Genomic DNA, 22,608 nt, shown 5'->3' with positions numbered 1-22,608 from the left:
TTGCAAATGAGTGGCATCTTGTTGGGGCTTTAAAGCACCTAGCAGGGTTGAGTGAGATCCCGAAACAGGACACAATGTACAGCTGAGTAAGACAGAAACAGACTGCCTTTCATTTCCCACAGAAAGTGATGCAGGTCACTCACCAAAAAGTGATGGCAACAACTAACCCCTCTTTTATCCCTTCCCTTCCTTCTTTCCATTCTTAAGCTGGGCAGAGCAAATGAGGTTGGGTCTACAAAAAATAAGGTTAATAATAATTAAACAACACCAACAACAACAGCAACAACAACAAAATAGGCGTCTCAATGTCCGAGGAAAAGTGGGATTGTAAGTGCAGTATTTCTTCATGTGCAGTTCTTCTACTTCATATGAGTCCCCTTTGGATGAGAAGGCCTAGTGGAATGTGTGCTCCCCTCGGACTATGTGTGACGAGAACTCATAGCGGTCCTGGCTTCGGTAGCCACAGATGTTGCACTCTAGTGGGTCCCGGTAGCCATGGCAGCCCATGTGGATGGTGTACATGACATGGTCCAGGAAAAGGACGCGACAGTGCTCGCACTTGAAAGCCCTAATCTGCTCCCCTTCTCCATTGATGACCTTGTAGATATCCTTTAAAGAGCCCTTAGGAGCTTTTGTGGCATCCAAAGCCTTGGCGTCCTCCTTCATATAAGCCGGGCTTGGCTTTCTCTTGGGATTTAAGGCAGAGTTTCCTTGGTAGGACTGGCGGTCTTCGTGGCTGCTCTCTGAGTCAGTAGAATCCAGGCAGCTATTGCTGGGGGAGCCCTCTCTATCCTGGGTTCGACTCTTTGGTCTGATGAGGGAGATTGGGCCATCCATGTTGTTCTCGTGACTGTCAGCCGTTTCCCTGCTAATGGGCCTTTCTATCCTGTTCGGATGATAGACCTGAGCGTAAGCCGAGCTGATGACTGGGGCCACCTCTGCAATTGTGCTTGGTGTGTGCTGCATCAGAGGGTGAAGTGCCTCAGCTCCAAGGTAGGTGATTGCATTGTTGATGGCTTGGTCCATCATGTGAGACTGCATCAGCTCAGCCTCCTTCTCATAGGTGAGGTTCATGTCAAAGGGAATATCTGGATAGCCAAATCTCATGAGCTTTTCACCTAAGGGACAAGAGCAAATGAATGAGAAAAAACAACATATTCACTCCAAGGTTTCATTGCAAAAGGGGTGGGAAGAGACAGGAAACCCCTCACTTGGGGTGAAATTCCTTCCAATCTTAGCCTCCTTCTACTTGTTTACTGACCTCCTACAAAGTTTTGTCCTGAGATGGGTAAAACAGCAACCTCACCAACAGCTTTTTAATTTTTGTTCCAGATGAAACATGCAGCTGCAGCACCCTCCAGATCAATACCAAACCTTCCACTAAGCCTGGCTGTGCCCATGCTTCAAGTTCGGAAATACATGTTAACTGGTAGAAAATGGGATTGAACCATCGAGGTCAATGAAGCTCCGCTGGCTTATGCCATCAGACATACTCTTCCAAAATTAAAAGAGGCAGTGCCACAATGTCCCCTGCACTCCGAGGTGTCTCATACATACCATTTACAACATGGCTGCGTAGTCAGAAACATAAGGAACAGGTACAGAGAGCTGCTACAGTGTCACCTTTAGAGCAACAGCATGTAAATCCTTCAGTCAGAAGGAAAAATGTAAAATCCCTGCATGCTGCCCCAGAATGGGACAAGTAACAGGAGCAATGGGGGCTGACCTGCAAAATGGTTCAGGCTATAGTGTCTTTGTAGTTCTCTCCTTCAAGAAAAAGATCCTATCCCAATGTTTTGAACTGAGAAAAAAAAAAAGACATTTGTCCCCCAGTGTCTATTTAGGCAAGAAAACAAAAATAGAGAAAATGCTTGTATAGCTTAGTTTCATCTGGTAAAGAGTAAAAGCAACTTTCATTGACACAGGATAAATAAATACATAATGATGATGAAGCTGGCTGATTCATCACTATGTGAATCTAAATTCACAGCCTTGTAACCTTTCTAAATCAATGGCATTACAGATACGCGAAACCAGAACCACATGCTGGTAAATTATGCCAGGCACAGGGCACACTGATTAGCACAGCGCTCCTTTGAAGTTAACACATTTACCATGAGTTACATCAGGACTCAGCAGCACTGCTTTTCCAGGGATGGCCTTAGAGTGCAAGTACAAGTTATATGCATAACTATGTGTGAGATACAAGATATACAAGATATACATACGTCTTCACACACACAAATATTAGCTAGTTGTTAACAGTTAACTTTTGAAACTCATTTTACAAAGTCTGACAAATAATTTCTGTTGGTTGCCTTTGCTACTTTTCACTGCCTCGGTACATAAACCCAGTACATAAACTCAGTACATAATTCAATAGTGTAAGCTAATAAATTCAAGGAATCACTACATACAACTGGTTTGACTACACAAGAATTAAAGAACTCAAGAATCTTCTATCCCCTTTTGCCAAAACTGCTTGGAACAAAATGTGTACAAACCACCATAAGAACAAAACAGAACTGTAATCCCAAATCTCTTCCAAATATCATTAGTACATTTCAACATAGCTATCACTCAGCATTTTACTTTTCACTATATAACTCTTTCCACTTAGTGTGACTTATCTTCAAGCAATGCAGAGAGAGAGAAATCATTTTATACTACCCGTGGAATGATCATGTTATCCTTAGAGATGATGCATTAATTTTGCTTGGGAAATTGGCCCTGATTAGCAAGGTAATTAAATGGGAAGGAGGGAAGGAGGGAAGGAGGGAAGGAGGGAAGGAGGGAAGGAGGGAAGGAGGGAAGGAGGGAAGGAGGGAAGGAGGGAAGGAGGGAAATAGTGCTGCAACAATGGCCTTTGTAACCTAACATGACCTAAGGACGATTCTTGCCATCAAACATGGTCTTTCCAGAGTTGCCACAGTGGGCCAGCTGTCCTGCCACTGAGAAGATGGACAACTCTTTATTGGGAGGTGGCTCCACCCTCACTTGAAAATGAGCAGCTCCTTCCCAGGTGGGACCAAAGTGGGCCTGGAGGAGAGCTCCAGGACACACGTGGTGTCTTTGGCACGGTGGGAAGAAAGAAATGAAAGTGGAAAAGTCCATTGGTCCCTGTCACCTGCTCTGGCCACCTGTATTTGAAAAATGAACTAGATTTGGTGAGACTCTGATGTAGCTGCCAAACCTGCTGCCAGTCCTTTGCAGGCTTTATAGATCAAGAACTAATACTTTTATGGACTACTTGGATGAATGATGCAAACCTTATTTTAATTCCTTTTATCTTCCCTGTTTAGTTAGTCCACCACAGACAGCAGAGTAGAGAAAACTGTAAATTGCCAGTGACCTGAATTATTCATTCCTTTAATTATGAACTGGTTCCAAAGATGATAGAGCCTTATAAATGGAGTGTGACATAAAAAAGTAAAATAAATTATAACATGAGGAAGAGAGAGAATAAAACACAGAGCTCAAAAGAAACATTAACAAGCCAGTCCAACATGGTTCTCAATTTTAATTCCTCTTTAGCCATATCTGTGCTAAAACTAACTAATCAGATTCATCATTTTGAACTTTCATGCAAAATTATGCTTGAATTCTATTTATTCTTGCCCTACATTAGTGAAGCACAAGAGGAAACATTCCCTGCTGTGGTCATCTTACCATATGACGTTCAAAACCACCTCAAAACAGGTATTTGAGGCTAGATCAAAGCACACGGACACAGCTGTCCTGTAATACCTGCAGTCCACCTCATCAGGTATCTAAAGCAACTGCAATGCTGGACACTTGGGAGAAGGCTGCAAGAAATCTTGGAGAGAACAGTTACAGAATTCCCCACTGTGTAAATTTCATCCTGACCCCCATTAACTAGAAGCTGACTCTAATTTTGAAGCTGGCCGATCTTCATCTGTCCTGAGCTGCCTGTGTATTTTTAATTCTTCCCATAACAACTGTGGTCTTATGGTAAGTCACACAAACGTCTCCTTTTGTATCCTGTCAGTTCTTAACCTCAGTGACACTCTGCGAGAGTGAGCACCACATTCAAACTGAAGAGACATGAATCTGCTTCATGTGATCAGCTTGAAGATGTTGGTTTCAATTTCACTACTGTCGCTTCTCCCCTCAGTGAAAGAGGCGCAAACCCAAGCACTCGGGCTCCCGCACAGCATAAATTACACTTTCTGCCTCCACTTTTTCAACAGATTTGGTAAGACTAGTACCTCAATAGCAGATATATAACCAAGTGTCTCACTCAGAAATTAGCTCTACTTGCTGTACGCTGCTTCCTTTCCTCCAGAAATTTCAGCCAGAGCAGAGACTGTGGTCCACAACCAAGGTCCCTTGGAGATCGCTAATCAGAAAAGGCAGTAAAGCATTGATAGATGTAGCATGAAAAGATTTTAGCTTATGCTTACATGACCTTCTCATAAACACCATTAAGTTGTTTTGGACAGGTGCCACACTTGCAGTATGCACAGGAAAATTTCCTGCAAGCAAGAGAACCATTACAAGTTCTTCCTGATAGAGCTGAACAATATTTCATTGGGGAGAAAACGGGAAGAAAAGTGAGGTCACGGTGAAAAAAAAAGTAGCAAAGCGGAGACTGCTGTTTTTCAGTTCAACCACTCTGATGCCATGAAAGATCAGAAAAGGCAGAAAAATGAGATACAGTAAATTTGAGAGAGGACTCTTCTTCCTTACAGCTGAATCTCATAAAAGGCTGCATGTCACATGAAATCCTGAATTCCTAGCCCCAGAAAAATGAAATACCAAAATTATCTGTTACACCTGTAGAAGAAACAGGTTTATCTAACAACAAAGTAGTATACCCTACTGAATAGAAGAATTATCTGCTACAGTGCATCTCAGGCAAGGATTTCCAAGCAATAAATTTGCCTTTGAAGACAATGACAACATATGGTCAACTGCATGTGAGTGGACAAGTAAAATAACCTTCCTGGTCTAAAAAAAGAGACCATCATCTACAGCTTCCAAAAAACTGATTCAATTTATACCATCTAAAAAGTGGCTTGCCTCAGTTGTGAGGTATGCTTATAATCAGTGAACTGTGCTGCTCTGAGAGCAGGCACGTGGACACCAGAATTTAAGGGAAGGGAACAAAGTCTCCAGCCCCTGCAAAGAAAACCTCTGAGAGGTATTGCAAACACAATTCTGTTCAAGCCTGTGGACAACCTGGGGGAAAAAAGAGCCCAAGGTGTCAACTGCCCTTCTTCATTTTGAGGCTGTAGTATTTCTGAGGTCTAGACACACGGTTTAAGTGTCAGCAGGGTTAACTATTTCACTGTTGATCACAACCTGCAAGAACATACAGCACTCACTGAGGCAACACTAGGAAAACTTGCTGTGATGGGGCCATGTTTACAGACTCATAAAGCTGCATTTGGCTTGTCAGTAGAGAGTTCTGCTCCCATTTCCACCTTCTTCAACCCCAACTGTTGTCACAGCAGTAAATTAAATCAGAGTTTAAATTCTCCAGTTCTTATCAGCTATACAGTAATTCATTTGAGACCACACTTAAAGACAACAGCCTAAGAATTAAACTTCTATCTCAGAAGGACTAGTAACAATACAGGAAATACTGATGCCTCCCAGTGTTTGCTGTGTATGTCAGAATAGATTGTTCCTGACCTAACCTTGGCTTAGCACTGATATTTGGGAAGGGTCAGATGACTGAGAGCGGCCAGGTCAGTGTGTCAGTGCCCCTCAGGTGAGCTGCCACATGCTGCTTGCCCCCTACTATTTAAAAGCATGTGGGTTCGCTCAATACCACCTTCAACGGTCATTTACCAAACCCAGCTGAATCTGCATCTAGCTGAGGGGCAATGACTTTTCTAAATGGCTGTGTTAATTGTTTACAGTCCTCTGATCTTCTCTCTGTGAGAGTCCTCAGCAGAGGCAGAATTGGTATGTGACACCCTTAAAATCTGTACGACTGTCCTTCCAGGGAGTGAGTGTGGAAAATGTCCATTATGTGACTTTGGTGTCTAGCAGCATACACTTACCCCAAATAATTCTGTCCCAGCTCCCCTCCTAAGAAGTTTAGCACTGCCTCAGTATCAGTACAAAGCAGCATTAGGGTACAACGCAAACCAAGTAAAATTCCCCATACTGTCTCCTGTTACAAGCTAAACAATTTTAAGATATCAAGATACACAACAAAATATTAATTTTGAGCCTAGGTTTCTAAATTTGGTAACCAAAACTCACCCAATACTGTTTTATATTCATGTGTTAATAAGTTTATTGTGTAAAACACTGCACTTAGAGCAAGCACTTCTTCAAACAGAAGTGATGTGATTTTATTTCCTCATGCCGGTATTAACAGACCAGTTGTTTCCAGCTCTCAGGAATTTAATACAAGTTACAAGTCTTGAGATACTTTTTTTTTTTTGAAACACATCCACATATGGAGACAAATAATTATGTGAGAGACATAGATTATTTGCTGGGAGAAGGAGCTGGAAAGACGACAAGTCTAAATCTCAAAATGGCTAGAGAAAAGTTTAAAAACCCCACCAAAACAAACAACCAACACACAAAAAACCCCCAGCCTTAAGGCACCGTAAAAAACTCAAGATTTTCTAATCCATTTTCATGATTCTGGGGGCCTCACTTTTGAATTCTCTGGGTTGGTAAAATGAATTAAATAATTTTCAGAATTTCTTGCTCTGATTTAACCATCTCCATTGTTATGTCTCCCCATCACAATCAAGTTCTGAACCCTTGTTCTTTTGACTACTACAAATTACAAGTAACCTATACACTAAAAATAATAAAAGGCGTATTTCAAGCTTACCCACAAACTTCTGTGGGGTGGAGCTTTTACGCTTTCCCATGTTGCTTGTCAGCTTCTCTATAACAGCAGGTCTCTCAAAAGGCACCAGAGAAATATTGTTGTCCATCACAGGCTCTTGTTCCTTACAATCTTCCATAGGAGGTACTACATAAAACCAAAAAATTGTATGAGACAAGTCTGGTCTACACTTCATAGACAACACAAATCATCTGAGCCCTGTTAATTGCACAAGTGCAACACAAAATAAAGCAAGGTGCAATAACACACTGGGCATCAAGATACCATTCACCTTTGAGCAGAGCCACATTTAAAAAATGCCTCTTTTTGGGAATATCTTATTTAGCAGAAGCTCAACTTTATTTATTAAAGGACTTGTTTTGTTCTGAATACTCAATATCCCCAGTGAGGAGGGGAGATTCCTGAAAATTCCCTCTGTAGATGACATTTTCTGTCATTCTCCCTTATTACCGTCACCTGTTGCCACTGTAACTTTTCAGTTACCATTTTTTGTGTATTCCCGTAATTTTGTGCTTATCATATGGTGTGCTTACCGTTCTTATTTTCTTTTCGTGCTAATCTCAGTGACTAAAAAACATACAAGGTATTGATGACTTGTGTTTCCTGGGCCTGACTGTGCATTCCCCAAGATAAACGTTTCCAGAATGAAGGATCTGTTTGTTAACATGTTCTTCCTCTTTCTATACGTGAGACTGTAAAATCAGCAAACGCTGTACTGGAATTACATACATTGTGTGGAAATGCCCTACAGAATCAGTCTCAGAAACTATCAATTTTTTAATTAATATTTTATCCCTTCAAACACAGACCTAGCAAACATTGAATGCAAGTCTTCTATATCCATCTTCCCACTTTTTGGGATCAGCAGGGAACATTCCTGTGCTCACTCTGTTAGGGGAATGGTCTTTGAGACAATAACAAGAAGCGAACGACCTTTTCCGTCTTTACTGTTTCCACTCTGTCATTTGCTGAGTTAGAGAATAAGGTGCTAGAGTGAGAGAAGCATAGGAATTACATTGGTTACCAACCACGGTAGTGACGAACTCACACAGGGTTTTATGTCATTTGCTGACATAGCTATTCACTACATACCTAGAAAGCACTTCGTTTTTGTTAAACATCCTCTTATAAACGCCAAGAAGGGTCAGTGGTACCGTGCTGCAGATCAGGCCCATGTATTTCAAGTGTGATTTCATGAATTCAATACACGCTCTTATTGTCCCATATTAATGTTTAGAAGGTAGCAAGAAAAACTTGGGAAGGATCAGCCATGAGTCCCTGTGCTGATGTGATGGTTGAGGTGTAAAAAGTTATTTGTGGAGAAAAATGGATGGCAGAGAAATAGAAGCTGGGATGATCTTGCAAAGATTTCCTACAACTTGTAAACTGTGAGCAACCAATTTCTCTGTATTAGATAAATCTTCCAGAGAAGTCACAGGCGATATTGCAGAGGTAGCAGAGAAAGACTGAAATCCACATCTTCTGCTGGTCCTCCTCTCTGGTCTCTCACCGCATCAGCCTTTCATGTCACAGACACCTTTCTGTCTGAGACTGTGCCACAAATGAACCCTACCAACCTACTTTCCTCCCATGTAGCTTTACTGCCTTCAGGATCCTAATATGGAATAATCACTACCTTGTTCTTAAACACACAGCTGTTTGCCAGTACATAATATATGAAAAATGAGGTGATAAAAGCCTTGTCTTTGCCTTCTTTCTAGCAAGGAAGAGCAAATACCAGGCAATTACAAAACAGAGTATCTGCTCAGGTGAACTTCTCACTTCAGACATTCATAATAAGAAAACATGGCAATTTATTCATTTGATTCCATTTGTGCCTCTGCTGCTATGGAAAGTTGAGTACTTTGAGGCTTAAAATCTACCATATGCTATAAAATGATTTACTCTGCTGCTTTTTTATTTGTACGGGATGCTCCCCCTGAGAAACACAATGGTTTCTCATTTACAAGGCAGTCCTGCTGGCAGCAGTGAAAGAGACGAAGAAAAAGCATAAATATGAAATGAATCTAATGTTGCAACAAAATGGGATGCAGTGTTCAAGTGACCTAATTAATGCCCTGGGCAGACTGGGAGGTCTGGCATACTTTAATAGCTAAGGCAAAAATGTTCAAGTTATTTAAATACTGTGCTTGATCAGGAGCTATCCACACTAGCTCCACTCAAGTGTTTACTGCGGAGGTTTTAGAAGAAAGGAAAGAGGATGTCTGTTGATTTTCACAGGGAACTTGGGGGTGATTGTCCTTCTGGCTTTCCAAAAATCTGCATCTGCATGCACATGCACACACACCCCCTGTGTGAAACCTTGCATCCCTGCTCAGTGGCAAAACCCATCCCAGGTTTGCACACCAGTGCCACTTCAAGAATTTCCAGCCGCTTGTGTACAGGACACACGACGCTGCTGGTGGGACCTGGGGAGGTGCAGAGGGGTCTAAATCCTTCCTAGGAAGACTTCCTAAAGGTATGGTGGCTTTGTAGGACTGTACTTGCCCAGAAAATGAGTTGAAAACTTCCTGCTTACTTTCACAGTCATCTGATTAAGCCCCAAATGCAGTGACATTTGTATGTCATATAACAATTAAGTAATTATTAAATAATTCTACTGTTGGGCATATGTGTGTAAAATTTCCTACACTGAATTTGAAACCTTTCTTCCCTGAAAAATGAATAGTGCTAAAAAAGACATCTGCTCTTCTTTAAATCAGGCAAAATTCTGCTTGGACTCTTTCTAAAAGTAAAATCATCGCCAATAAAAGCATTTTCTTTTCTGTCTTTAATGATGCAAGCTCTTTTCCCCACCTCAGAACTCGACTCTGTAATCCAGGGCATGGCTCTTTTGCAACAAAATCACTGAATCATGCCAATATTTGTGTTACAATGGGAATAGGTTACTGGAATATGTTTTGTTATGCAGATTTCCTGGGAGAAGGAAGAGATGTAAATAGCCTAGTTTCTGAAACCACTTAAATTGCATGCAAAAGTGGACCAAATGGCTGAGATGTCACATTTTAGAAATCCAAAGACTTAAGTTAAAGATCACATTGTCAATTCTGGATACATTAATTTTCAGTTCAATTTAAAGATAGACAAATTAAGCACAAATAGCCCAGCCTGCATGTCGGCAACAAAATAAATAAGGCAAAAAACAAACTGATTGCACACAACCAAGAGTTATCACAAATCAGTTGCTCTGTGGTCAAAGCTCAAGCGTACACATTTACTCTGTGGTAAATGCAATTCCTTTTTTGTTGTATTTTATTTCATTGTACTATTCCTCATGACCTTGGTAGTGGGAGCTGAGGAAGAACAGCTGACACATTGTAACTGGCTTTGATATAGCAACTCATTTTATGCTGTGAACTTCAGTCTCAGCTCAGGAAGGCCTTTTTATTCTAAAAATCAAGTGTCTAGTCCATGAAAAGCCCACGCTTGAGCATGTTTCTGTTCGGGGATGTTCTTAACCAGCTATCAGGGTGCTCTCCTGGATAGTCCACGCAGATGTTCACCATCTCTGACACTGTTAATGTTCTCAGTTGCAGTTAACACCAAATGTTGTTTCTAAGCCCAAACTCTCTAATCACAATCCTGGATGATCTTCAGAACAAAATCTTTATTTTCCTGAAGACATTAGTTTTTCAATCATAGTGCTCGAAGTAGCTATCTTTTAGTTTTGCTTCTTAATTTGTTAGAAACTACACATACTATCACATACTATTAAAAAGTTTATGCTGTTCCAGTGAGGAAATAATAGGGAAAAATGTAAAAAAAAATACCCACTGTGTGTTTTGCTGATGAATACTTTTGTGTGCAGACAACAGACACTGGGCTAACTCTCAGCTGGTACAAATTAGTATTACTCCATCAACCTCAATTTCCTTTCCTAAGCTCACAATATTGCTATTTTAAAAAAGTATGTGTGTGGAGAGAGATGACAGGAAATATTCCCATGGACCCTGGTGTGAAGTCTCCTGTGGGACCAGCATTTTAACGATGTTTTAAGCAACTGTGGAAGAGGGAAGGACACCAGGGCATTGTGTTTCATGTGGAGCTGGCCTTTGAGCCTCATGCAGCTTAGGGCTAGGCTTCCTTCTCCTAAAAAGAGCATCCTCTCCACTCCACTTTAAGAATTTCCCTGGACTTTTTGCTTTGTGGAGTTGGAGAAGAAGTAAAAGAGGGTGTAAACCATAGCCAGCATTTAACATTATATTTGCAGGAACAAACAAAGAGAAATGTTCTTAGTTCAAGGACTGTCACTTTTGTCTCCCCCAGCACACCACTAGCTGGGAGACCTGGCTAGGTCCGCCTCCGGGGCCAGCATTGCTCAGCCAAGAATTGCCACCAACCCAGTCACGGGAGCTCTCATGTCATGCTGAGCAGGCGACAGGACCTTCTCACAAGGAGGGACAGCTCAGCAAGCAACCAGCACCCTGCAAGAGACTTGTACATTCCTACCCACATACTGAAACTAGCCTGCCTTCCCCTCTTTGGCTTCAGCCATCTGCAAGACAGAGATAATTGAAATTAAAGGCCTCACCAGGCCATGGCAAAAGCACCCAAGTTGATGACTGTAACATGCCTATAAACTGATCAACTTGAGCACAATGCTTGAAAAACATCCAGGCTCTCTAGGGGCTGCCTTCAGTTTTGTAGAACAATTAATCTCTGCAGAAATAATTTAGGCTGATGTTAAATGTTGGCCTTATTGGTTGAGACCCAGCACGGCCACCTACATCCTTAAAGGATACTGGTAGGCATAAGAAAATCCGCACCACTACCTATTCTGTGCATTAAAGTGAAGTTCTGACCAGGAGTCACACCAAAATGTATTCAGAAGCTTCAAAACACTCAGCAAGAACAAAATACTTCAGAAGTATTGGGGAAACGAGTCAGGAAACTTAAACCAAACATGATGTAAAATAAACCAATGATCACAATCTCCAGAGCATGCACTCACTCATCCTCAGGAATACCCTTTCCACATGTGACATGGGAGAGAAGGAAAGTAATACATTCTTCAGGGTTAGACTAAGACCTAACTTTAAGCTGAGCGATCATTTGTATAATTTTCCCTGGTGTCATTGCAATCCCAGGAGAAAGAACTTTGTTGCAGACCTCTACAGGTTGGTGCTCATGACCCTCACATTCCCATGATGAGCTTCACGGGTGGGAGTGATGCTGAGTGAGATGAGATTTATTACCGGTCCCAGCTGAATTTGGAGCTTCCTGTTGCTGCCTGTCCTTGCTATTCCCTCACTAAACAGCACAATGAGGAGAGCGGATCAAACATCCCCTAAACATTCACCAGGGAGATTTAGGCATATTTGCCCAGAGGAGAAAGAGGCACTAGTCGAATTCCAAGCGCGGTTTTAAGCCAATTTTGTTGAGAAAAGTAAAGTGTTCATGTGAATTTTTCTATTTTAAGCCCAAGCAAAGTCAGTCAGGCTGTAAATAAAGAAACTGTCCACATGGGGTTTGCGCTGATTTAACTTCAGTTGGTAGGAAAATCAGTGCAAGGTCAACCATTCCAGCTTCTTTGGGCAGACAAAGGACTTAACCTTCTTGTCATAGCATTAAACAGTTTAGAAAAAGCTTTATGTTTCCTCAGAAGTATGCCGTCAACCAGAGTAAACCTAATTTGAATTAGTAACTGAATAATAAACCAGGAAGTTGAGAGGAATTTGGGAAGATCCTCTACAACGTGGTCTCTGAAACATCCTGTCTGTCATCACTACATCAGCTCACCACTATTCCCAACAGGTGAGGTGGAGATCATCCGCTTGCTGGTTAATCAGGCAGGGACACCCTTGCAGAGTGAAGAGCAGGTATTTTGTTGGGAATGGAGTTGGTGCTTGAACTCCTGCTATCAACTAAGTGCTCCATCCAACAGATCAAGCACATGACAGGTACCCAGTTTTACAAGCATAAAGTCAAGCCTAAAGCAGATAATCACTAACTTCAATGTCTTTAAAGTAACACATTACATTTTAAATGTTGATTTTAATCTCCAGGGTGCCTATAAAGATGGTAATTACTTAATAAAGTTGTATCAACATTTTGGCAACACATATTAAATTAATTTATAATGCCTTTGTAAGTCTACGTTGTTAATGGAAAAGTACTCTTTAAAATTTTTTGTGATTTTTTTCACCAAAAAATAGCCCGTATTAGAAATGCTGAATAGATTGTATTTCAGATTGTATTTTTAGTTTTTTAAAAATGACCTTTCAGAACTTTCACATAATCCATTTCCAAATGAAGCCATACAACTCTACCCAACAATGAAAAGAAAATGAAAAAAACAAAACAAAACACATACATTGTTTTGCCTTTTCATTTACCCGCAATCTAACTTTTGGGTATTCTTAGGTGTGTGGTAATTTCTAATAAAAAAGGAAAAGGTGTGATTTAAATATTTTCTGATTAGAAAGAAATTCTTAAAATACAAGTATCAAACATGTAAAGACAAATTCTAAAGTTAAAAGATGTTTAGTTTTAGAAGAGTTTCTGAAACACTAATTTGGAATGAAATTATTAAAATTTTTGTACAGCTACTATTTAGTATTTAGTGCCTACAATCCTGTAGTCTGAGACATTATGCTCATTATCTATACTAATAGCTACAGAAATTTCCAAAACCAAATTCATAGAGTTTGACATTTCTTGCTTTCATCTTTTTGGCAATCTTCAGTCCTTATGTATATTAAACACATGCAGTGTTAGTTAACATAGTAATACTAACACATGTAAATGCATATAAATTTCTTTTGTTGTTATAATTACTTTAATCAACACTGTTGAATTTCATTCTGCCGTGGAAATTTTTACATCTAACCCTCCCTTTTTTTGGGTTATAAGATAATATTACAGGGAAAAGAAATAATGACTTCTGAATACCTCCATCATCCTTATCTCTTATAATTATCAGTCACTATTGGAAAGGAAAGTGAATCATACATTTTATATATGACTAAGGTAATTTTTAGGATAACTTTGCAGTTGGCTTTGCTTTATTTCCATATCTGCATATTTATACATACTAAAAAGTGAAATATTGACTTTAAAATCCAAACGATAAAACAAAACACAGCAAAACTAATGCTGTTAAATTGGACAGAGTGAGCATTTTAGCCCATCTTTTCCCCTCCTGCCTATCTGAGCATAAGCAACCTGTAAGACGGAAGTGATGCAAAGCCAAAAGGAAGGAAGAAAAACAGATGGAAAAAAAACCCGCAAGAGATGCTCCAAGTCCAAGAGACCTCAAAAGGCGTTTTCCACCCACCATGGTGACTCATGACCTGCCCGGCAGCCTCCATACTGACATTCTGCAGATAGTTGTGGCAGCGTTCCTTGTGCTCCTCCAGCGAACTGCGCTGCTTGTAGCTCCGGCCGCAGTAGTTGCACTTGTGAGGCTTCCCCACTGCGGAGAGAACGAGAGCATCAGGTCAAATCCACGGCAACCCACTTTTTGCTACCAAAAAAACAAAATCACACCTTTGTAACAAACAACACCTGCAATGGAAAGACACCTAAGAAAGGTTACTCAAGTCCAAGACCTTTTTCCCAGCCCCATTTTCCCACCACACACACCTCCTCCCACCCGCTGGGTACTTCGCCCCACACGTTTTTCACACTAAAGCACCGTACCAGTAGAAGGAAAAAGAGGCGGACTTGTTGGTCGCAAAGCAAATAAACAGATGACAAGAGGGGAAAACAAACCAAACAGCTGAATCACACCCCAGCACTGCCTGTGTGTCACCAAGTCTCATGGGAAAGAAACTTCTGAGACATTTCGCCCATGGTACGAACAGTTGCCTTCACAAAAACGAGCTGCCCCAGTGGCCTAATTCTGCTCCCAACTGTGGGGAAACCCATTACGTGGCGCAGAGTTCTTCTTTCATTGAGAAAACTTTGCCAGAATTACTAAGGGAAGGTTGGAAAATAAAAGACAACAGAAAGTAACTTCGGTAAGCAACAGAAAGTAACTTCGGTAACAGCACTCCTACATGGCAGAACTGAGCTGCCACCAGTAATTCATAGAGACCAGATAATATTAAAATATAATATAAATATACTACAATATGAAAGACCATATATGATGAAAATTAAGCCAGATGAACACAAGATATAGGTCCGATTTTTAAATTTTGTTTTGTTTTATTCAGTAGCATTAAGAACAAATAGCAAATGCCTCTTAATACATAAAAAACTTGGCACCAGATTCTCATAAAGTATATCCCTTTTGTAGCATGTAATTAAGAAACCACAAGAATGGCTTAACCCAAGGCTAGAAAGCTAGCCAGAAGTGTATTTTGCCAAGCCATGCTAATAAAGGTTTTTAATATAATTTAAACTTGTAGAACATGAATGTTTATTTTCCAATAACTAAAGAGCAATTTAAGTCAGTACTGCAAGTCTAGTAAAACACCACTGGCTACAATTTTCAGAGCTGGCTGAGGGATGGGGAAGGTCAAACTTCTTCCAGAGTTTTGAAGATCTTAGGTAAGAATTTTAGTTTCCAGTCAAAGAAATTGATAACATCCTCTCTGTTGGATAATATAAATTTTTCTGTTGGGCTTCTCCCAATATTGAAAGCTTTTCACTATCATTTACTTAATGAAATCCAAGCTGTGTTAATTGCAGCTAAAATGCACTGTCACCACTAGGAAGGGAAAATGCAGCAGAGGCCGCAGGCTGGAGCAGCAGATATCCCTGTGTTTGCCCCTTGTCACCTGTGTCATGGAAGATGAAAAAGCCTGAGCCTCTGGTACCAGAGCTGGTCAAAAAGTTTCAAATGTTTTTGTCTCAGAAAAAAAAAAGAGTTTGATGAAATCAACACACTTGCAGAAAGTTTTTGTTTTTCTCAAAAAGTTTGTCTGTATGTGCGGTTCAGTGACATGACCAAGTTTTTCAAAAAAGCTGCTCTTAATAAGCATCCAAACTGTGGATTTCTTTCTCCTTATTGAGACATAAGGCTTATCCTCAGGAAAAAGTCTTCAGTGAAACAGTGGTTGTGGTCTTTATTTTCTTTTGCTCTCTAGCTTGCACTGTTGCCATAACTGGCATTGGCACCAGGAAGCTCAGTGGAGGCTGAGTGTGGGGCTCATTATCATTCCCAGAGTAATTGCTCTTGATGTGAACAATGTGGATCAAACCTCAGCTCTTAACCATAAACCAGCCACCTCATTCTGGAAGCTCCTATAAATACACTGCCAGCTCACTGGGATGGAGAGACTTGTATTATCAACATTACCATGCTTCCTCACGCATCTGGATGGCAGCAATGTCTGTCAGTTCGATATCTTTATTAGAAGCTAACTTGTTGTCTAATAAAAAAAATCCATTGCAATTGAAGGGATTAAGGTAACTGAGCTGAAGCAGGGCTGAATCAGCCCACCTGGTTTGGCTACACCAGGTTATCAAGCAACTCAGATAAACTGTATGATGCAAGGGAAAGGGATGGTTGCTTTCAGCTATTCCAGAGGCAGCTACAATTAATTAAATATATCATTGCTTAGCATAGCAAAACATTCCCCTGCAAGCTTGCAGTACAAAACATTGATTCAACAATCAAAAAAACATTGGTATTACACATCTTCAATTGGTTGCTCCCTGCATGGCAACAATTCCACATAACATAACAAGGCTGAGATTTTCCAATGATGCTCAGCTACCTGAATTCCATCAGATGTCAAGGTTAATAGAGATGATAAAAACTAATGATAAAGGCATGATTCCTACATGCAATACGGGATTTGAAGGATGTAACTCCCCAAGGAAAGAAATACTCCAGCACACACACTCCTTCCTCTGGGGAGGAGATAAGAGAATAAACAACATGTGATAAATGTTAGTCATATTGCTTAAGACCCAACTGGAAGCTGCCCAGACTCTACTGTGAAGAACAAAGTTTACGTACTCCAGTTAAATAGAATCAATACAACTCCCTTGCGTTCATATCCAAATTCTGTTCCTCCTGCTCTACAGATGCAACGACATCATAGCCCCACGGGCATAAAATCTGATTTATACTACAAAATCATACAAAGCCGCTCGAAGTTTGGCTCGGCTTGCTTGTTGTGAAGCTGCCTTCTCCAAGAACCTCACTGAAAACCATGGTACAGAGACACCTCATTGGGCATTGTACATAAAACCGCTGCCAATGGTGGTGGCACCCAAGCCAAGTCAGCTTGGAAATCCCTTTATCACCTTTTCAAAGTAATCAGATTAAAAACTACCATCAGTCATTCTTATAGAAATGACATAATACAGTGAAAGCAAACAAGCTCAAAATCTTGAGAAATCTTCAATTTGTTGTTAAACTGGGAAAGACCACGGCACTGGGTAAAACCCAGCGGCCATACCTATGAAACAGATAACTTGAAGAATATAAAAAAAACCACTTTGTATTTCTTACTGAAATGTTGGAGTTTCCACACATTTAAGCTCAGATTCATACGGATGACAACGTGGCAGAGAAAACCCACAGTGGAGTCTCAGCCTCAAATGGAAAATATTATGACAGTCACAGTGAAAAAGACATTTAAATTTGAAGTATAATTTTTACCACGAAACAGGTAAACCACTTGTTGAAATTCACAGAGAAACAGAGTTTGCTTGTAAAATTAAAATGCTCATGTGGACAGAGGAAGGGGAAGAGAAGGACATAAAAGACAAGGTGTTTCTGACTTAGGAATACTTTGAGTCCTGTGGGTGAACTTTGATAGCTGAGAAGTCTGCGTGCAGCGACAATGAGATGGTGTAACTCTAAGGTCAGTATTCAAGACAGAAAGCAGACTTGGGCCTAGGGAAACTTCTTTAAAGTCATAAAAAAAGGTCAGTGAAAGAGAAAGAGCCCGTAAGGCATTCGTGCAGCATTTTGTTCTCAAAAGAAACAGGAGTGCACAGCAGAATATAAAGTCAGTCAAAGGGAAATAACAAGGCAGCCCAGGTAATACCTTGCCATAAGCATATAACATGAGAAAGGCTTACAGAACAGGTTAAAGAGCAACGATACACTTCACCAAACTAAAATCCTGTTTCTATTAAGACCAATGACAAAATGCACACCAGTTTCAGCAGTCAGGATTAACTACTCGCACTTTTCCATGTTTTGGGTACCACGCAGCAGCACAGAATGCCTTCCCACACACCTGCAAGTGTCCTGAGCCCCTGTGACAGCTCAACTGCTAACGTCACCAGCTCACACAGGAAAGGGCATTATTATGGCTGTGTGACATATGGCAGCCCAATCCAAGGACTAGAGACTTGGCACTGAGCTTTGTATCAAGCTTTTATTATTTTTGCCCATCAGGAAGCAAAGGCAGTTGATAATAATCTTTACTAAGAGGCACAGGGCCACAAGATCCTGAAGTGATTTCCCTGGAAGGGGAGCCAGCCAAGATTTCTGAACTAAGTGGCCATCTGACATAGCTACTTTCAGTCTGAGCAAGTCCCTCTGATAGCACACCAAGCACGATTTATTTCTGTAAAATCTGATCTCCCACTCGGCCCCTAGAATCCCAGAGCTGGAGAAAACCCCAGCTCTCTCCCATTGAAACTTTCTGAAGCATCATTGAGGAAGTTAAAATGTTCTTTTGGTCTGATGTTTACACTTATCAGTAAGGCTGCAGAATTGTCTGTCATTATTATAACCAGTCTCAATTCATTATTTCTTCTTTCATCCCTAAAACTGGAAGCTGACTGGGAGAGGGGAGCAGTTCTGCAGTTACACAGTGCCTACCACAAAACAGCCCTTTGCCTTGAATGGGACTTATCACACTAAGATCAGTTTTAACACAGAGGTAGGAAATACGATTAAGGCACTGGGTTGGAACTAGGGAGCATAAGGTTCAACTCTTAGTTATGCTACAAATTTTGTGACTGCAGGCAAGTTATTCTGATTTCCTGTGCTTCAATTATTCATATATATGATTAAGGTAATAATTCCCTTCTTCACAGCATGTAAATGAATTCATGCACTTTGCAAGAGGCACAGAGGCTAATTTGGTGAAGCTCACACAAGCAGGGTAGACGCAGAAAAATACGGCCCATATCTCTACTGAGAAATTAAGGACTTAATAACACACTGTGATTTTATTAGAAATGGGAGTGAACATTAAAGAGTGGAAGAGATAGTTAGGATGGCACCAAGCAGAGGATCAAGCAGGAATAAGAAAACCAAACCAGTAAAAAAAAAAAATAGGTAGCATATAAGTCAATTTGCAGGTAGGGTGTCCTTTCAGGCTGTGAAACAGTTAGCCCAGGGAAATGTAAAATGTCCCTGAGCTTGGTGACATTTAACACCACACAGGACAAAAAGGAAAAAAAGAGAGCATGCACTAGTCACAAAAAGGTGGATATAACAGCTGCTGCGATCCTTCCCAGCTCCAGGTTCCCCAAGCCGAGGAAGCAATTGTCAGAGCCAGGGAGGGCTGAGGCAGCGTTGAGGTTTCGGCAGGATGGCTGAGGCTGCAGAGAGGCAACACACGGTTCCTCTGATTCGCTACTGTAATTAAAGAGCGCACTTGGGCTTTTCTAGAGCTGCCTAGCTGAAAGCTTCATGCACCAAAATATTTATGTGAATAACAGACCCCTGTATGAATTAATCACAAAAAAAATTGTGAGACCTAAGCCCATGCTGGCCCTAAGCAGCATGTAGCTTTGCAAAGGAAACTGCCTCCCACTCTGATGTGCTATCTCACTGCCCTGCTTAACGACTGTAAAAGTGTTCACTGAAATTTATGAGGGTTCTTTGATTTGTTACCTTATTTTTTTCTGGGAGGTTACACACACACACACTAAGCAGTATATACTGAAGCTCAGAAATAGCAGCGAGTCCCACAGCTAACCTGAGACCATCCAAGACAACCTGCATGCAGAAGTCACAACATGCAAACATCTAAGATAAGGCTCCAGGCTCCACACAAACACACAAACACGCAGTGTCAAGTATCTCTGCTTCTGAGCATCCAAACTGTGATATTATGAAGCAGTCTGGTTTTCAGAAAGAACTAAATCTCTAATCACATTATGAAAACTTTGCCTTAATCTTTTAATGCTTGCCAGTGCAAGCAGAGACAGCAATACCTGGGGTACATTTAATGGGACTCAGATTTCCAGACCTTATGGAGTTCTGATGTCTCCCTTCTCCAAGAACTTTTTAGACTATCATATTTTCGGGCCAAGTTTTAGGGTTTGTGAGATCATGTGGTATAGAATAGGTTGATTAGATCACACAGCAAAGGAGACCATACAGCTAGATCTGTGCTTAAAGAGGCTTCTGGACACTCTGGAGACCCCAAAAGGTTCAAAACCCAAAATGCAGCATTACAACAGGAGAAGCCTACACATATGCTATTAAGCACTTGACTCACTTCATGATCTCGTGGCCCTTATGCCTCTTAGTAAAGATTAGTATCAATTGCCTATTGAAATATATGGGGCTGTTCAACATTTTGTGAGCCTCACAGCAAATTAATAACAGCTTGTCCTGACTTTTTGCACAGTGGCAGTCAATGATAAGCTATTTCTGCTGACAACTACCACATACCACTACAGTAGTCCTGTGCAGCCAGCAGTGAAACAACACCAGGTACTTTAGTACATCAGCACGCAGTAAAACACGGGCAAAACATTGCGCCTACACACCTTTTGTTTTCTAGACATACCTTCTTTCCTATAAATATCTCCAGGGCACAAATCAGCAGCTTGACACCTGCATCTACCTGCCAGTTGTTTACAGTATTGTAAAATAAGCAGCTAGTGGTGAAATACTGTACTGGTGTTCAATCCGCTCTTGATCTTCTGTGGCAAACAGTATTAAACATCAGATTAGATATAAACTCTGAATGTATCATCTGTGCTACGTTTTGGCTAGAATGGACCCAGGACAACATGCACATATGGAGAACAAGTCAATACACTAGTTAAGAGAAACTTTTAAGCATCTATAGCTTCTCTATGTATAAAGCACAAAGCCAGAATTTAGTGTAAATCAGTAAACATTAGTGCTCATGTAAAACAGCTCAAGGGTTGTGGTCCTTATTTGTACCTTCAAGATGTTTCTGTCTGTAGCTTTTTATTACTCTAGGAGTTACAATTCAATCTGCAGCTACTGGTGGTTCTGTTATTTAATCTGATTCATCAGACTGTTTTTATTTATTAACTAATCTGCAGCATTTTACAGAGAAAACAATGTTACAATCTGCCACAAGGGTTATAAATAAGTAGGTGGCATTTTTGTGCCAGAAGTTTAACATACAAACAAACAAACTCCTGTTTCATTGGCACAGTCACAGAATTACTGAAATCACCCTAACTGTCCAGATACTTGAAGGACTCCTGCCACAGTCTCACAGCATCTATTAAACAATTAAAAACAGAAAAGCAAGAATCTTACACCCCATTTTCTTTCATTGCAGCACAGAAGACAAACAGATCACTTTGTAGGTTTGTATGCTGTATCTATGTATGTATGCAAAATGAAGAAAAAAATGTATGTATCTATGTGAAACCATGCAAATATATTATGTAGTAAGTCATGGAAAACACAGATAAGGACACTAATGTTGTAGTTAGTTCTGAAAAAGATTAAATCCATGGATACTTGCTCCAGTTCTGTGTCCCAAGAAATACATATTGCAACAGATAGAAGCTCTCCTCATATATTACTCTTATTTCCTCCAATATGAGAGCTTCAAATGGCACTTGACACTCATTTTTCAGTTTATATTAATGGCAACAGAGCTCTCAGATCCCCCCAGATATCTCTGAAAATCTCAAGTGCAAATGTTCTGCACTTGCACTTGAGGTCACCAAGCTGGGAGTGCTGTCCCTGTCCCGCACCGATGACATGGCCCAGTCCTCCAGGCACCGGTGGGATTCCCAGGAATTTTACACCAACTCTGAAATGGTTAAATACTATTAAAAAGGGACTCTGTTTAAATAGCACTCTGGTGGTGAGATAAACTAACAAAAACCAGGAAGTCCACAAAATAATTGGGTGTTTTATCACCTAGTTAGCTTCAAAATCACTTGAAGGCAGCCAGGTTTACCGCAACTGACTTTTAAAGGGGGAGAGGCCCTGCAATGAATATGAGAGGTGACTCCAGAACAGAGCCTCCTCCCTGCAATGCCTCGGCGCTATCTGTATGTGGGTGGGAACCGGCTTAAGACGGAGGTTAAACCTTAACTGTATGTACCAGGTCTGTACTTTCCACTTCACTTCAGACCTTTAGCTTTATATTAAAGTTGACTTGATAAGAGGATCATTAATCGGTTCACATGACAAACCTTCCAAAATACGCTCATAGGCTTCTCTTCATTTTAAGTCAGCTCCAAAAAAAGGGTGAGTAGGAAAAATGAAAACAAGTTCAGGTCAGGCTGTTGTTCTCTGCCCTGTCCTGTCTGCTCCCCGTCAGTGCCACAGCTCAGCAGGAATGTGAGGAGGTGACTGGAGAGCCACACGTCACTGTGAGCTGAGCTCCGGCTGCTCACACACACAGCGCAGGGTGTGGGTCCCTCGGTGCAGATCAGGAATGCTGCTGGACAAACACTCCCTTGAGAAGTGCTTTGGTTGGTTTTGGGTTTTTTTGTCCCCGCTTTGGGTAAAACAAGTGTAGGTGTTGGGCCAAATTCATAGGTAGTATCAATGGAAGTAATACCCTGAAGTCAATTTACATCAGCTGCTCTACATTTGTTCCAAGTGCAGCCCCCCTGCCTATCTTGTAGAACCCTTAAGCATTGAA

At 40.9% G+C, this 22,608-nt stretch overlaps 1 protein-coding gene across 5 annotated transcripts in view; it reads right to left on the bottom strand.

Annotated features, from left to right (window-relative positions):
* Positions 1 to 393: 393 nt before the first annotated feature.
* Positions 394 to 22,608, bottom strand: part of IKZF2 (IKAROS family zinc finger 2) — a gene marked incomplete at both ends in the record, with an annotated part of 104,533 nt that continues 82,318 nt past the window's right edge. For 3 of the 5 annotated variants that reach the window (XM_080347137.1, XM_080347138.1, XM_080347134.1), the window contains 3 exons: positions 394 to 1,118; positions 6,827 to 6,970; positions 14,142 to 14,279. In XM_080347137.1, the coding sequence (XP_080203263.1) occupies positions 394 to 1,118; positions 6,827 to 6,970; positions 14,142 to 14,279 (1,007 nt within the window). The remainder of the gene's footprint in view (positions 1,119 to 6,826; positions 6,971 to 14,141; positions 14,280 to 22,608) is intronic. The other 2 variants (XM_080347135.1, XM_080347136.1) reach the window with 1 other exon arrangement.

This window comes from Nesoenas mayeri, assembly GCF_963082525.1.
Source record: "Nesoenas mayeri genome assembly, chromosome: 6".
NCBI classification, from domain to species: Eukaryota; Metazoa; Chordata; class Aves; order Columbiformes; family Columbidae; genus Nesoenas; species Nesoenas mayeri.
Note: the sequence above shows the minus strand (reverse complement) of the source record. Positions and strands in the feature narration are given on the sequence as shown.